This window comes from Borostomias antarcticus, assembly GCF_949987555.1.
Source record: "Borostomias antarcticus genome assembly, chromosome: 6".
In the NCBI taxonomy this organism is placed as follows: Eukaryota; Metazoa; Chordata; class Actinopteri; order Stomiiformes; family Stomiidae; genus Borostomias; species Borostomias antarcticus.
The window spans coordinates 17,580,950-17,595,775 of NC_140239.1; the positions used below are offsets into that span (position 1 = coordinate 17,580,950).

Here is a 14,826-nt window from a genome sequence, read left to right on the forward strand (position 1 = left end):
CACACTCACACACACACACACACACACACACACTCTCTCCTCACACACACACACACACAAACTTTCTCCTCACACACACATACCCACACAATCACGGACACATACGTACAGTATAAATATCCCATTTATTTTTAAAGGGGCCCCGACACAGGTTCAATCACGTATATTGTATTTTCACCAGAAGGGAGGCTCATAAGAGTCCGAACCACTCAGAGAATTGTGTGTATACATCCAGAGGTATCAATAACCACGAACACAACCATCCACGAAAACATACAGACTCTGGCAACTACAACACGCTTTTACCAGACAGAAAGGGGCGTACCTGTTTTTCCTCCACACACTTGTGTTCATATAGAGCGAACAATAACCAGGCGTGGTGGCATCTCAGTACAAGTCGATATAAGGCACATTTATGGATGAGAACGTAGACGGTGACGAGATATTTAACACAGATCATACCATTGAAGGTGACCCAGAAACCAAAGGCAGACGAACACATTTTTGGTTAGAACGCACCTACATAGACGAAGACGGTTTCGAAGTGTGGCAAACAGAAGACGATGTTAGATTAAAACTCTGGCGTATAACTAAGTTTCTCAATTTAACACAAGTAGAAGAAGAATTTCCAACTGCACCTTGGAGGCAGTTATTGAGGGGACTTTGGGATCCCCTAAGCTTAAACCAAGTTTTAAGTCAGTTGTGTGATAACCCAGGATCAGAGGCCGAGGTTTCTCTAAGGTCATATAGGATACCAGAAGGTTTCTTATTAGGAGGAATATACCGGGAGGCAATAGATCCACGGATCTGTATTACAATCACCCCCAGGCGAGTCAAGTGGGATACAGGCAAGTTTGTTTACATAAAGCAAACACCACAGCGAGACGGATCAACTAAATTAGAATACAACCCACACCAGATCCCAAAGGTTAAAGTAGGGGTAACAGTAGGAAAGATAATAGTGCTAATTAGAACAAACGAACCAGGAGTAGCAGAAATCCCTAGATCCCTAGCTAATCAAGCGAGACAGGGATACATGGGGGCGAGCCAAGGAACAGTGAATGGGAAGGACAGGGGCAACGAGGGAACAACCCCAGTCGAGCTAGTGGTGACAAAGCACCCGACACACAAAAAACAAATTCTAAAATACATGCGGAAATGGCATGCGAGAAATCCAGCGTGGCCGAAAGGTGGTACCTATATAGTGGCAATTTGTGACGAGATGGCGCAAAACATAAAACACCACAAGGCAAAAGATAACAGTGACAAAAGGACAGGTAAAAGATCCAAAGAAAGGGAGGTGCTACAATGGTTCAGGATGGAGGGAGGAGTAAAAAAGATGGAGGCAGTCAAGCAAGAAATGACAGCCAATACCACACCAAAAGCAGAAGACAATAATAAAAAAGGGAGTCCAGCAACAACTCCCACGACCCCCACGGCTCCCACAGCGTACATCGACCCTCCCCCGTATCCAGGCAGACTGAACCCATTCGGCCGCCCAAACCCATTCAGAGCAGGGCTCTATCCAGTGATACCAGCGGGAGAAGACAAGGCCAGAGAAGAATTGAATTGTGCAATCAAAGGGGACTTCACCCTGACAATAAGAGAACCTGCGCCTGCTCCAGCAGAACCAACGACAGCGGCTGCATCCACCCACCAAAGAACTGAGAGAGAAAGACCCGAGGAGGAAGAAGATAGACGGTTGTATAGATTGCTACAAGAAGAAGAACAGCAACAACACCCGAGAGAAAGAAGGAGGGAGTCTCTACGTCCAGAAAGCAGTCTGGGGCCCGGTCCGCCAAACACGACCCCCACTGGACAAAGACGAAATGACCAAGATGAGGTAAACCACATACCACCATCAAGTCAACAGGAAGATCGAGATGCCCTGTACCTGGAGAGCTCAACGGGGATACCAGCAAAAGACAGACAGACGATTAACATAAACAAGGTACAAGAACTCCTTTTAGATAACGCAAGAAGAATACAAGTAGCTGAAAGGAATTGTGACGAGTTGGAAGAACTGTTCACACCGTCACCCCCGACCACAAGCTTCCACAGACCTCGTTCAGGAAAAGAGAAGCATCCCGACCATCGTGGAGAAATGGAAGTAAGCCTGACAGGCATCATGAAGCCATTGCGCCCAACAGAACAGCCACAGTTCGACTCTGAAGAGGAAGAACGTCAGAGAGCACCCAAGCTCCGGAGTAGGAGAACGGAAGGAACTAGGAGTTCAAGCTGGGAGAGAAACCCAGGACTACGGCTCATAAGAAGGGGAGAGAGTGACCCGCAAATCGAAACACAGTGGTCGACTGAGAGAATTTGCCCACTAGTAATCAAAGGACCCGGACAGGCTCCTGCATACGTACCATGGGGATTCATGGATCTGATAGGTCTGGTCGCACGACTACCGAACGTCACGGAAGGGGCAAATAAATGGATAACAGCGTTAGAAGAAAGTACAGCAGGAGTAACTTTGGCCCTGGGGGACATTAAGGCATTACTGATGAACGTGGCTGGAAAACAAACCACGGACGAGATCTTCGAAGGAGCCCAACTACCAGGAGTAATGGCCGGAGTCACCTACAACGGAGTGGGGTTCGGAGGACATCGCACCGTGGTATGGGCAGAGCTCAGAAAGAAATATCCAGAGAAGATGGATCCAACCAAGCTCGAAGGAGAGAAGCTGAAAGATGGCGAATGTCCAACCAAGTTCCTACATGACTTCCAACGAAAATGGCTTGACGAGACAGGGAGTGCTTGGAACGCTAACAGCACCTGTCAGAGCCTATTCAAACTGATGGTTAAAAAGGCCATGCCAGGCGAAGTACAGAGGAAATTGGATGGAGTAGTAGGACTGGCAAAGATGGAGTGGCCACTATTCTCAGAACACATCGTCCATCATGTGGACATGTACAGAAAAGAAAAGCAAGATGTAGAAGAGCTGAGCAAAGTGTTGGCCAACAAACTCACAGCACTGCAACTGGGAGAGCTAACTCAGAAACAAAAGAAAGAAAAAGCAAAGGCTCAGACCCCACTGATGGCGGAAACTGAAGAAACCCTCACTCAGGCCCCAGTCATATCCCAAGTTCTAACCCAACCACAAATAGGTCCAGGACCCCCCACTCAGACGATGCCACGCTGTCCACCCACAACTCAATCTGCATATCCTCCCATCCACGTGCATGTCAACCCAGCAGCAGAATACCGTCGCGAGGATCTGGGAGGCCGAGGCAGGCCAATGCAGCGAGGACGCGGAGGATGGAGAGGAGGCCAACAGCAACGGTACGGCCAACGGAACTATGCCCCCCAAAGACAACAGCAAAATCCACAGGCAGAAGAGCAACAAGGTGAACAGCGTCAACAACAAACCAGACGCCCGCAGTCAACACCAAATATGGCAGAAGAACCCCAAAGACCGTCAAGAGAATGCTGGCAGTGTGGGGAAATGGGCCATTTCAGAAGAAATTGCCCAGCAAATCCATGGTTAGGCCCTGCGGCAGACTGGGATTAGGGGTGCCTAGAGAAACCGGAGGGGAACACCATGACACCAATTATCTCGTTAAAACCGCATGACGAGCCCAATATACCAGTAACAATACTTGGTAAACACCACACATTCATGATAGATACAGGGGCAACATATTCGTGTATTGGAAGTGACGGATGTAAATTACCCCTTTCTAGCTCATCAATAAGAACAGTAGGTTTCTCTGGGAAGACACAAGTTGTACCCCTCACCAAGCCAATCACGATGCTCATAGCCGATAAAGAAGTTGTGGCACCCATACTATATGCTGCTCAATCACCCGTCAATCTGTTAGGAAGAGACATTTTGTGCCCTCTAGGGGCAACCATCACATGTGCAGAAGATGGACTAAGTATTACCTTCCCCGAAGAACCACTCACGCAAATGATGACTTTGACAACAGATCACGATTACAAATACAGGCCCGGTAGAGTTGTACAGGGTCGCGTAATCATACACAAAGACAAACACCCAGTAGTTTATTGGGTAAAACTTACCCCACAGGAATCAGCACTGAAACAGCGGTGGATAGAATGGGAACCGTGGATACGCACCAAGGTAGGGCAAGCTAAAAACCCAGAACTGCCCCTGCACTGTACACTTCAATATCTCACTGAACTAACTCCTGCAGAGTTTGACTATGATAGGTGTTTTCAGGAAATGATTAACAAACAGCAGTATTCACTAATTAGCAATGACATTTATATAGGACCCCAGGGGGCAGCAGCAGGAGTTACACTCCCACCAGAATTACAAGAATGGTTTCAGGTGAATAACTCCACCCCACACGTCACATTAATGGTATCTGAGGGATATCAGTCCCATGAGCTAGGCCCTATGGTTAGAACAGCCATGCAGATACCGGAGTGGGAGAAAACCGGCAACAAGTATATCCATGTATCCCCAGATGCACAGTATTTAAGAATATCTTCAAAAATATATGACGTAGGAACAGCAGAACGAGTTCTCGTTACAGTTAAGGCGCCCGTGCATCAGATGTTAACTGTAGAACAGGAGGGTCTTTTGGCCCAGGTGCCCCAATGTTTATGGTCCAAACACAAAACAGACGTAGGATTAGTAAAATCTGCACAACCCATACTAATCAAGGTAAAAGAGGGAGCACGTTTGCCATACCAAAGACAATATCCTCTTAAACAACATGCCACGGAGGGTATAGGCCCTATAATAGAAGGTCTGGTGAATGCAGGCGTACTAATAAAAACAAGAAGCGCCTGTAATACACCTATCTTTCCAATAAAGAAGCCACATTCAAACGATTACCGATTGGTGCATGATTTGCGAGCTGTCAACTCAGTTGTGGAGGTTCCCATACCCGTTGTCCCTGACCCGCACACACTATTATCAAACATCCCACCGAACACAAAATGGTACACAGTCATAGACTTATGTTCTGCATTTTTCAGTGTCCCAATACATAAAGATTCCCAACATTTATTTGCATTCACCTATCGAAATTCGCAGTTCACCTATACACGACTTCCTCAAGGATTCGCAGATTCCCCATCAGCGTTTAACAGAGTGTTAGCACAAGACTTACAGGATCTGCATGTATCAAGTACACTATTACAGTATGTAGATGATCTACTGATCTGCAGTGATACTAAAGAGCAGTGTGAAAGGGACTCTATAACAATACTGACACGACTAGCTGAAGGAGGGCATAAAGTTAGTAAGGATAAGTTACAGTTTTGTCAGCCTAGTGTAGAGTATCTAGGAAGACAATTGTGTGGTGACAAGAGACACATAGCTAAATCTCAGATAGAGGCCATAATAAAAACTCCCAAACCACAGACAGTAGGGCACCTGTTGTCTTTTCTGGGGATGGCTGGATACAGTCGACCCTGGATTTGTGATTATGCATTTAAAACAGCTCCACTTCGTGCTCTTATACGTGCTGCTGGTCAACAGGACCAAAAAAGTCAGTTACAGTGGACAGAAGAAGCTGAAGGGGCGTTCATGGCCCTAAAAGGTGACCTAAAATCTGCACCAGCCTTGGGAAACCCAGTATACTCTAAACCTTTTCATTTGTATGTAGCTGAAAGAGCAGGATATGCTAATGCCGTGTTAATGCAGGACACCCCGATAGGGAAGCAGCCCATAGCATACTATAGTACTAAATTAGATAATGTTGAGGCCGGATTACCTCCATGTTATCAAGGGTTAGCGGTAGCCTCGTTTGCGTTTCAGAAAGCTTCCTCTGTTACTATGGGACATCCAGTGATTTTATACACCTCCCACCAGCTACATGCTTTACTCACTAGCCAACGATTCGTACTGACACATGCCAGACGCACCGGGTATGAGGTAATACTTTCTGCACCAGAACTGACAATTCAGCGATGTAGTACAGTGAATCCGGCCACCAGAATGGTACTGCCGACAGATGGTACGCCACATGACTGCATTTTAGCAACAAACACATTTATGCGTGCCCGAGATGATTTACATAACACACCGATCCCAGCTGATCTTACTTTGTTTGTAGATGGTTCATGTTTCCGTGATGCTACTGGAAATCACGCCGGTTATGGTGTGGTTCAATTAGAAGATGATGGTGAATCATTCAGAGACATTCAGAGCTTACACATAGCACAACCATGTTCTGCACAACTGGCAGAGATTAAGGCACTGACTGTCGCATGTAAACTAGCTGCTGGTAAAAGATTAAACGTATATACGGACTCAGCCTATGCGTACGGAGTCTGTCATATTTACGGCAACATATGGAAACAGAGAGGTTTTCAAAGAGCTGACGGTACTCCCATCATTCACGGAGATGCCATTTCACAGTTGTTAGAAGCCATGCTTTTACCCACCGCGTTAGCTATTGTTAAATGCCCAGCACATCAAAAAACAAATTCAATCATTGCTATTGGCAATAACAAGGCTGATGAAGCAGCCAGGCAAGCCGCAACAGGTAGTGGTATCACGATGGGGCCTGTAATCTTGGCGGAAGACATAGAACCACTTGTAACCATTCCGTCTCTTATATTAGCACAAGGTAGGGCTTCTCCTCAGGAGAAATCTATATGGGCCAAAAGAGGGGCTTCATACAAAGCCTCACCTGGTCCTCTACAAGGACTATGGCGCAGTCATCAGGGACATTTTGTGCTGCCTATCTCGTTACTTGGGTTTGCTATTAGAAATGCGCATGGCATTAGCCATTGCGCAAGGGGGGAAGTGATTAGATGTCTACAAGAGAACTGGTGGTCACCGTATTTAGCGGCCACGGTAGACAGAACTTTAGCACAATGTGACGTCTGTGCAAGATTAAATGTTAGAAAAACTTTTTCAGCCCCAATAGCACATATTCCAGTTCCGGATGGACCTTTTCGGCACTTAATGATTGATTACGTAGACATGACAATGCGAATACAGAAAATGAGATACATTCTTGTAGTAGTTTGCAGATTTAGTAGGTGGATAGAAGCAGTTCCAACAGCTGGAGAAGATGCACGATCAGTGGCAAAATTTTTGTGTAAAGAAGTATTCCCCAGGTTTGGCATCCCGGACACATTAAGTTCAGACAACGGTTCAGCCTTTGTGGCAGATATAGCCAGAATAGCTTTCAGGATGCTGGGAATCAGGCAGAGATATGGGTGCGTATATCACCCACAGAGCCAAGGTAGTGTAGAACGTGCGAATGGCACGCTGAAAGCAAAGATAGCAAAAATTATGCAAGACAGCCAGCTGAACTGGTTGCAAGCTTTACCAATAGCACTAATGAGTATGAGATCAAGTACTAACCGAATAACACACTTAACCCCGCATGAAATGCTAACGGGTCGACCCATGCCAGTGCCGCACACGAGGGGCCCCATCGATGGGCCCTCTCTTGAAAAATTGGAAAGGGAGCTGAAAAGCTACCTACAGCAGCTAACTCAAATCCATAAAGCTGTATTCCAACAGGTGAAAGGAGCCACAGAGGAGAGAGAGGCGGAGATCGCTGAGGAACTGCAGAAAATCTCTCCAGGAGACTGGGTATACGTGAAGGTGTTCAAAAGAAAGTGGAACGAGCCCAGACGAGACGGACCATTCAAAGTCCGACTAGCCACCAGAACAGCCGTAAAAGTTGACGGTAAGAAGTTTTGGTTCCACCTAAATCATTGCTGCAGAGCAGAAGATCCTGAAAGGACACAGGAAGCCTTTAGAAGAAGAGCAACAGTTCCGGGGTTGAAAGGGGCAGGTGACACCGCCCCGCAGGAGCATGAACAACACCGGGACGGGGAAGGCGAGGCCTCCCCTCAGGGAGTCAGGCGATCTCAAAGACTGGCCGGACGAGGAGAAAAAGGGAGCGCTTCAACTGGAAGCACTTCAACCAACAGCGCCACCAGCAGTCGATCCACTAGCAGTGGACCAGAAAGACGATGAACGACAGACACTTAAAATAGAGTTAAAAATAATGTCGAAACCTAGGCCAGGGAAGAAACAGAACAGGCAGGGGATGAGAAAGGGAAAGCAGGATGAGGTTGACCTGTGGGTATTGGGGGGTAGCCTCTTTATGTTAATATCAGCAATATGCTTAATGATACTGGCATACAGAATGCACTATGTTGACCCCCCTCAGAGCAGCAGGCCATCCCAGGAATCCACCAAAAAACCCATGCCTGACAGATTCCTAAACCACACATACACCAAGGAAGAAAAAGAGACATTGGCAAGATGTGCTCTGGCCACAGGGGTATTGGCTGCAGATCAAGGGGAAATTGTCATGGGGAAAAAGACAAATCTGACATACACGAAAGTTGTCCCAAGACATCTGGCACTGACTGTAACCTCAGAGAAAACCAGAATCTATAGTTGGGCAGTAGGAGACAAATGCCCCACAACAGGGTCAATAACCATTACGGTCATCTGCCGCCTGCCAGCACACTGTGAGGACACACTCAATGGGAGAATCATGATGCTGGCAAAAGCTAAGAGAGTAGTCAAGCTTACTGGGATTTACAGGCAGAGAAGGGATGTGTCAGGGGGTAGGGCTGTCACCATCAACAGGGTGAAAACAACACAATGGGGCTCAAATATGTTCTACCAGTGGCTAAACTTCTCTGCCAGACAAGTGAGTAATGAAACATGTGTGGCATGCTATAATGCTAAAAGGTTGCCTAGTTTAAGACCAATTCCAGGAAGTCAAATAGGAGAATGTCCAAAAATCGAACATTGCTTTGCACCATGTGCCATGTTTTTGGCAGGACGCCACAATCAAAAGACCGTCGGTTGGAGCCAAGATACACAAGTATGTCCGGTTAGATTAAATATATCCGCCGCGTCAAAAGAAGAATACCCTCTACCTCCGGTAGTGAGAATTCCACCGGACCTAGTATTTCCTTTCTGTATAGTGAGAGGAGAAAAGCTGCGACAAACGGTCACACGTACAACTCCAAAACTAACCGACCGAAAGGGTCTAGTGCAGTGTAGAAACATAACATGGTACCCAAGCGGCAAAAGTGGAAACGGAAACAAAACAGAGTACTTCAAACTATGTAATACCACAAAGAAGGCAAATTTCCAATGTCAACAACTAGTAGTAAATGGAAAAAAGGTTATCTATCAGCTAGAGGAGACGCAAATCTCACAATACGCAATTCCAGATTATTCTGGGGGAACCGTCCCAATAGGGGACATGTTTTGGATATGTGAAAAAGATGAGCAAATTCGCACTCACCTTCCAAACAGCTGGGAAGGGATCTGTGCACCCACAATGCTAACAGGGAAAATAACAGTTTTAGCCCCCTCAACATTATCAGGGGAGAGGAAAAAGAGAGACATTGGCCAAAAATGGAAAACAGATGATAAGGTTTACATAGCATGGAATCAAGAACCGTTTGGTGCGCCCGATGACCATAAAGCCATAAGCGAGTCCTGGATAATTTCAGGGCAAATCGCAGGGTCAGTACCGTTTTACGGACAAATAATTAACGCGCAGTACCTCGCTCGTAACAGTAGGTGGATCAATTACATGTGGTACAACCAACAGAGGTTTATTAATTACACCATACGCGCGCTTGAGGGTGTGAGAGAACAACTGCATGCTGTATCTCTTATGGCTCTGCAAAATAGGTTTGTAATTGAAACACTCCTAGCCGAAGATCAGGGAGTATGCCAACAAATAGGTGAAGAATGCTGTTCAGTAATACCTATGCACACTGGAGAAGGAGGGAACCTTACAACGGCTTTGTCCAAACTCAAACTATTACGTGATGAACATGTGATTAATTCTAACTGGAACACCAAAACTGAACAATGGTGGGATTGGCTTAAAAATCTGTCATGGAGCAAGGTCCTGAGGGGTGTAGGGATAGTGGTAGCCTGTATCCTTTTGATTATATTAATAACAGCATGTTGCGTAGTGCCTGTTGCTAGCCTAGCGTTAAAACAGGTATCAAAAATAACCATTGGTCAATTTATGGTACAGGTCCAACAGCGCAGAGTTAGGTTGGAGGAAGAAAGCCAAATAGATCAAATGTCAATCTTACAATCAGACGATGCTATAGTCCAACCACAAGAGTGTGACCATTTGTATTCCAATATGGAAGAGCTCGACCAATGGTGGGCTTAGATTAATGGGTCAGAATGATGGATATCTCTGTGTATGACCAATGACTGCAAATCTAACTCTGAGTAATTGTTTGATAGAAAATCATGGACCAGGGAAACTACTGGAGGGACAACGTTGGCCTACCCCAGCAGCCCTTTGGCCAGCCGGTCCAGTCCCAGGCCATGCAGACCCAACCCCTACCAGCACCCCAGATAGATATCAGTCCGATCAGGCCCCAAACTGTATCCTTGACACCGGCTGTCTACCGCAACCTGCCGCCAGTGCGCAAAATAGAATACCCCACTTCTACATCTAGCTTTGCTCCCCAGGAAGATCCGCAGTTCTGGCCAATCCCCACATTTCCTAGTATAGGCCAATATCTGCCAGACATGAGTCAGAATAGCTATTACCAAACCCGAGCCCGAGCTCAGGGTTCTACGGGTCGGTTTACCCCAGTTCAGGGAGAATTCCTGCCACACACACCAGCACCTGTCGGTCCTGGTATAACGCCCCCAGTCCAGATAGAAGCAGTGTATGGTAGGCAGTCCTACACCGTTACAGGGAGAACCACATGGAGCGCTGGTGGCACCGGTTCAACCAGCCCGAGATCTGCACCAGGTCCATCAAGGATGGCCCCTTACCCGTCCCGTCTGGGCCAAAGAGAGACGGAGTCCATCCTGTACCAACTGCTGACTACGGAGGTCCCGACCGCTGGGGGCGGTTCAACTCAACAGAGAGATCGTAACTACACTGCACTGCAGGGAAGAGGGGGGGGGGACTTCAGGAAGACCCCAGCACCATCTGAGACCCCAGCGCCATCTGAGACCCCAGCGCCAACTCAGACCCCTCCCTCTCCCATCTGGACCCCCACAAGCCCCGTCACTTCACCAGTTCCCACAACTCCACACCACTCTGACACAGATGACGAATCTGAGTATGGGGTGCACACAGCACTTATGTCAGAAGGGGAAGTGGATATGGATGACTTTCCCGACACCTGGGAAGTCAGAGAGGCCTTGGCCGAGTTGCCAAAATCCAGGTTCGTCGAGTTCACTAGGAGGATCCCTGGTGAAGCAGGCAAGAAAAAGGTGCGTTATATGCGTGGCCGAGCGAAGGCACGTCAAAATTATCGAGCGCAGCCAGCCAGAGAGACTTACAAAGTGATTGAAGTCCTCAAAGAGCTCATCACCACGGTGAAGGGGGTCGAGGGGGGCTTTCAGTCAATGAAGGGGGGCTTTCAGTCAATGGAGGGGGGCTTTCAGTCAATGAAGGGGGACTTTCAGTCAATGAAGGGGGACGTTCAGTCACTCAAGGGGGACGTCCAGTCACTCAAGCGGGTCATCCAGACGAGAGATGGTCGGCTGAAGGGCAAAGTCGGCCCAATCTGAAAAGCATCACCCAGTAATGGGTAATTGTGGGACTATATTCATGTAACCTCACTACACCCCACTTCAGTATTCAATGTGTATTATAGCGTGGCAGTTCCACCACCACACATGAGTCAATTTTAGTGCACAATGTTTTTAAGTTGTTTACAATAAGTTTGTCAATCATTAAGTAAAACACTGCCAATGATGTTGTGCCTACTATAATACATGACATGCATTAAGAGCGTACTGTGATTGCCGTTAAGGCTGTTTGGTATTACACTGTTTAATCTTATATTCACACTGGAGGTTACAATGTAAGCACTGGAACTTCAGTTACTTTGTGGTTTATGAGGCTTCTCGCTGAAAGGTTGCCGTAGCTGTCTGGGGTTTCCGGGCAATGGTGGGTTCTTAGGAATCAAACCCGCGCGGCTCTGTCAGTGAAACGCTTGATGGTAAGGAGTGATTGTTTTTGGGCAATGGAGGATCATTAATCTGCCTAATGGCATTAAGTGTGGCCAGAAGGCGTGCTAGAATAAACCATTTTTTGCCTACAAAGTAACTGATGAGCATCTAAAAGTAAGCTATATCATATTAGTTTGTATCTTTGATATTTTGAGGCCAATACTATTACTATGTGTTTGTTTTTAGACTATATAAATCATTGTGAATGAAGTTTTATCTGGCCTCTAGTTTGGTAACTCTTATACTTAACTTTTTTATTATGTTTTTTAATCATTCTGTTGTATGAATATTGATCTGTGACTCTATAGTCACAAAGGGGGGAAATGTCGTGTATTAATTTGCCTAACTAAGCTCGACCCTTTGTTCTAATCCAGATTATATGATATGTGTCTATTCATGACGAGACAGCAGGCCAGAAAAGCAGATATCACGAGGTGTGTTCTGTACGGGAGGGGCTAGAGCAGTGGCTCCCGTGGGAAAGCAGCTGTGTCCCAAAAGGAACATTTAAACGTTATCAGTTAACGAGCCAAGAGACCAAGAAACTACATGGCATGAGAGCCAGGTGCTATACACCAGGGTCAGGCTAAACAACATAGCGTGAGAAAGCAGGTGTTCTCAAAACGGCCCATCAGATACGGTATATAAGACCCAGTGAAACATCAGTCGGGGGTATTATCTCTCGAGAGACTACCGGTTTTAGTTGTCTGTTACTGTTTGTACAAACAAATAAAGCCATTGCATTAAGTTCCGATTACCAGTGCCTTTTTGATTTGACTTCAACTTACTCAACTATTGAACAAAGACCATTTGAAGATTGTAACAAGATCAAAGGCGTCCTTAATCACGTCAAATCCTGCGCGCAGCGGAAATTACGTCACATGTGCGAGTCGCACCGGAGTGGACGAATGTCACTTTATGGGGTCTGTCCCAATTCAAGGGTTGCATCCTACCTAGGCCGGATTTGAAGGATGCTACGTCACAGCGGGGCGACAAGTGCTGTCCCAATTCATTCAGCCTACGAATGCAGCCCACAAATGCGGCCTACTTTTGACAAATTTGAAGGATACAACTGATGGATCCTTCGCGGCCTGCCTTCGCGGCCTCCCTCCCAGAATGCGTTTCGGTCCGGATGAATTCCTGTACCAGCCGCCATTGCTCGGATTTTAAAACGTTTTTAAACCGCTTTGATGTTAATATTATTACGTTTTAATACAATGTCATGCCTGATAGTACCACCATAGAATCCCAATATGTGGAAACTTTATCCAAATTACGCCTGTATCTACGAGTTTAGATAGACGATTTAGATAGGCATTTGCTGTGGTGTTTCCATAACAACCTGCCGTCAGCATTAGGACAGGTCGCGCTACCGGCACGCGGCATGCTTGGGGCTGCCTAGGCAACAAAATGACGAGTTGGGAATCCTCCGTAGGCTAGACTGTCCCATTTCACAAAATGTTTACATCCGGCCTACCTGGCCTGAAGGACGCGACCTACGTAGACCGCATAGGCTGCGACCTAGGTAGGATGCAACCCTTGAATTGGGACAGACCCATAGACTGCGACAGATGTGGGGTCTGTCCCAATTCAAGGGTTGCATCCTACCTAGGCCGGATTTGAAAGCTGCTACGTCACAGCGGGGCGACAAGTGCTGTCCCAATTCATTCAGCCTACGAAGAGTCCTCCGAATGCAGCCCACAAATGCGGCCTACTTTTGACGAATTTGAAGGATACAACTGATGGATCCTTCGCGGCCTGCCTTCGCGGCCTCCCTCCCAGAATTCGTTTCGGTCCGGATGAACTCCTGTACCAGCAGCCATTGCTCGGAATTTAAAACGTTTTTAAACCGCTTTGATGTTAATATTATTACGTTTTAATAAAATTTCATGCCTGATGGTACCACCATAGAATCCCAATATGTGGAAACTTACGGCTGTATCTACGAGTTTAGATAGACGATTTACATTTTCTGTGGTGTTTCCATAACAACAGGACAGGTCGCGCTAAGTTACCTTAGGACAGGTCGCGCTCCTGGCACGCGGCGCGCTTGGCACGCGCTTGGGGCTGCCTAGGCAACAAAATAACGAGTTGGGAATCCTCCGTAGGCTAGACCGTCCCATTTCACAAAACGTTTACCTCCGGCCTACCTGGCCTGAAGGACGCGACCTACGTAGACCGCAAAGGCTGCAACCTAGGTAGGATACAACCCTTGAATTGGGACAGACCCGTGGTCAAATGTCAAGGGTCAAATGTCAAGGCGCAATGTTATAACAAGGTAGTACTGTATGTCCCAATTGGATATGTACTGCATGCATATAGATAAGTACATACTTTTTAGGGGCAGCTGTACTGCTTTACTACTTTTACTACTTTACTGGAAGTATGTGATTCGGAACGCAGCCATACAGTATGACAACAGGAAGTATAAAGACAGCAACAGGAAGTATATCTATGAAAACAGTAGGTATTGAGATTGGAACAGGAAGTACTGTACACATACAGCCAATGAGCAAGGCTGAGTATTTGAATAAATTTCACTGCACTGTATTACGAATTGTGGGATAGCTTGTTTTTTTCTGCTTAGAGGTACAGTATTGTTTGTATGTTCTGTTTAACTGCGAATCAGCTAGCTACTGTTAGCTTTCTTTGTTAGCTTTCCGACGACTTATTCTGCAGTCAATGAACTGGCCATAGGATTACGCTGTTGTCCCAACCTTCAGAGTACTCAGCCTGGACTGACATGAAAACAGGAAGTGTAGAGATGAGAGCGCCACTGACCAGGAAGGGGCAGTAAGCGGCCAGCGTGGCAGCCAGAACCAACCCGTCTGCCAGGTCTAGCTCAAAGTTCACCACCCAGCGCGCTGACGGAACGCCGCCTGGAACACACACACACACGCACACAGTAA

General features: G+C 46.7%; 1 protein-coding gene across 1 annotated transcript in view; it reads right to left on the reverse strand.

Moving 5' to 3' along the window:
- The window catches only part of LOC311310523 (cilia- and flagella-associated protein 47-like), a gene marked incomplete at both ends in the record, with an annotated part of 62,160 nt that overhangs the window by 13,542 nt on the left and 33,792 nt on the right, over nt 1-14,826 (reverse strand). Inside the window, one exon of the mRNA XM_084440032.1 lies at nt 14,699-14,796. Coding sequence (XP_084296158.1) covers nt 14,699-14,796 — 98 coding nt within the window. The remainder of the gene's footprint in view (nt 1-14,698; nt 14,797-14,826) is intronic.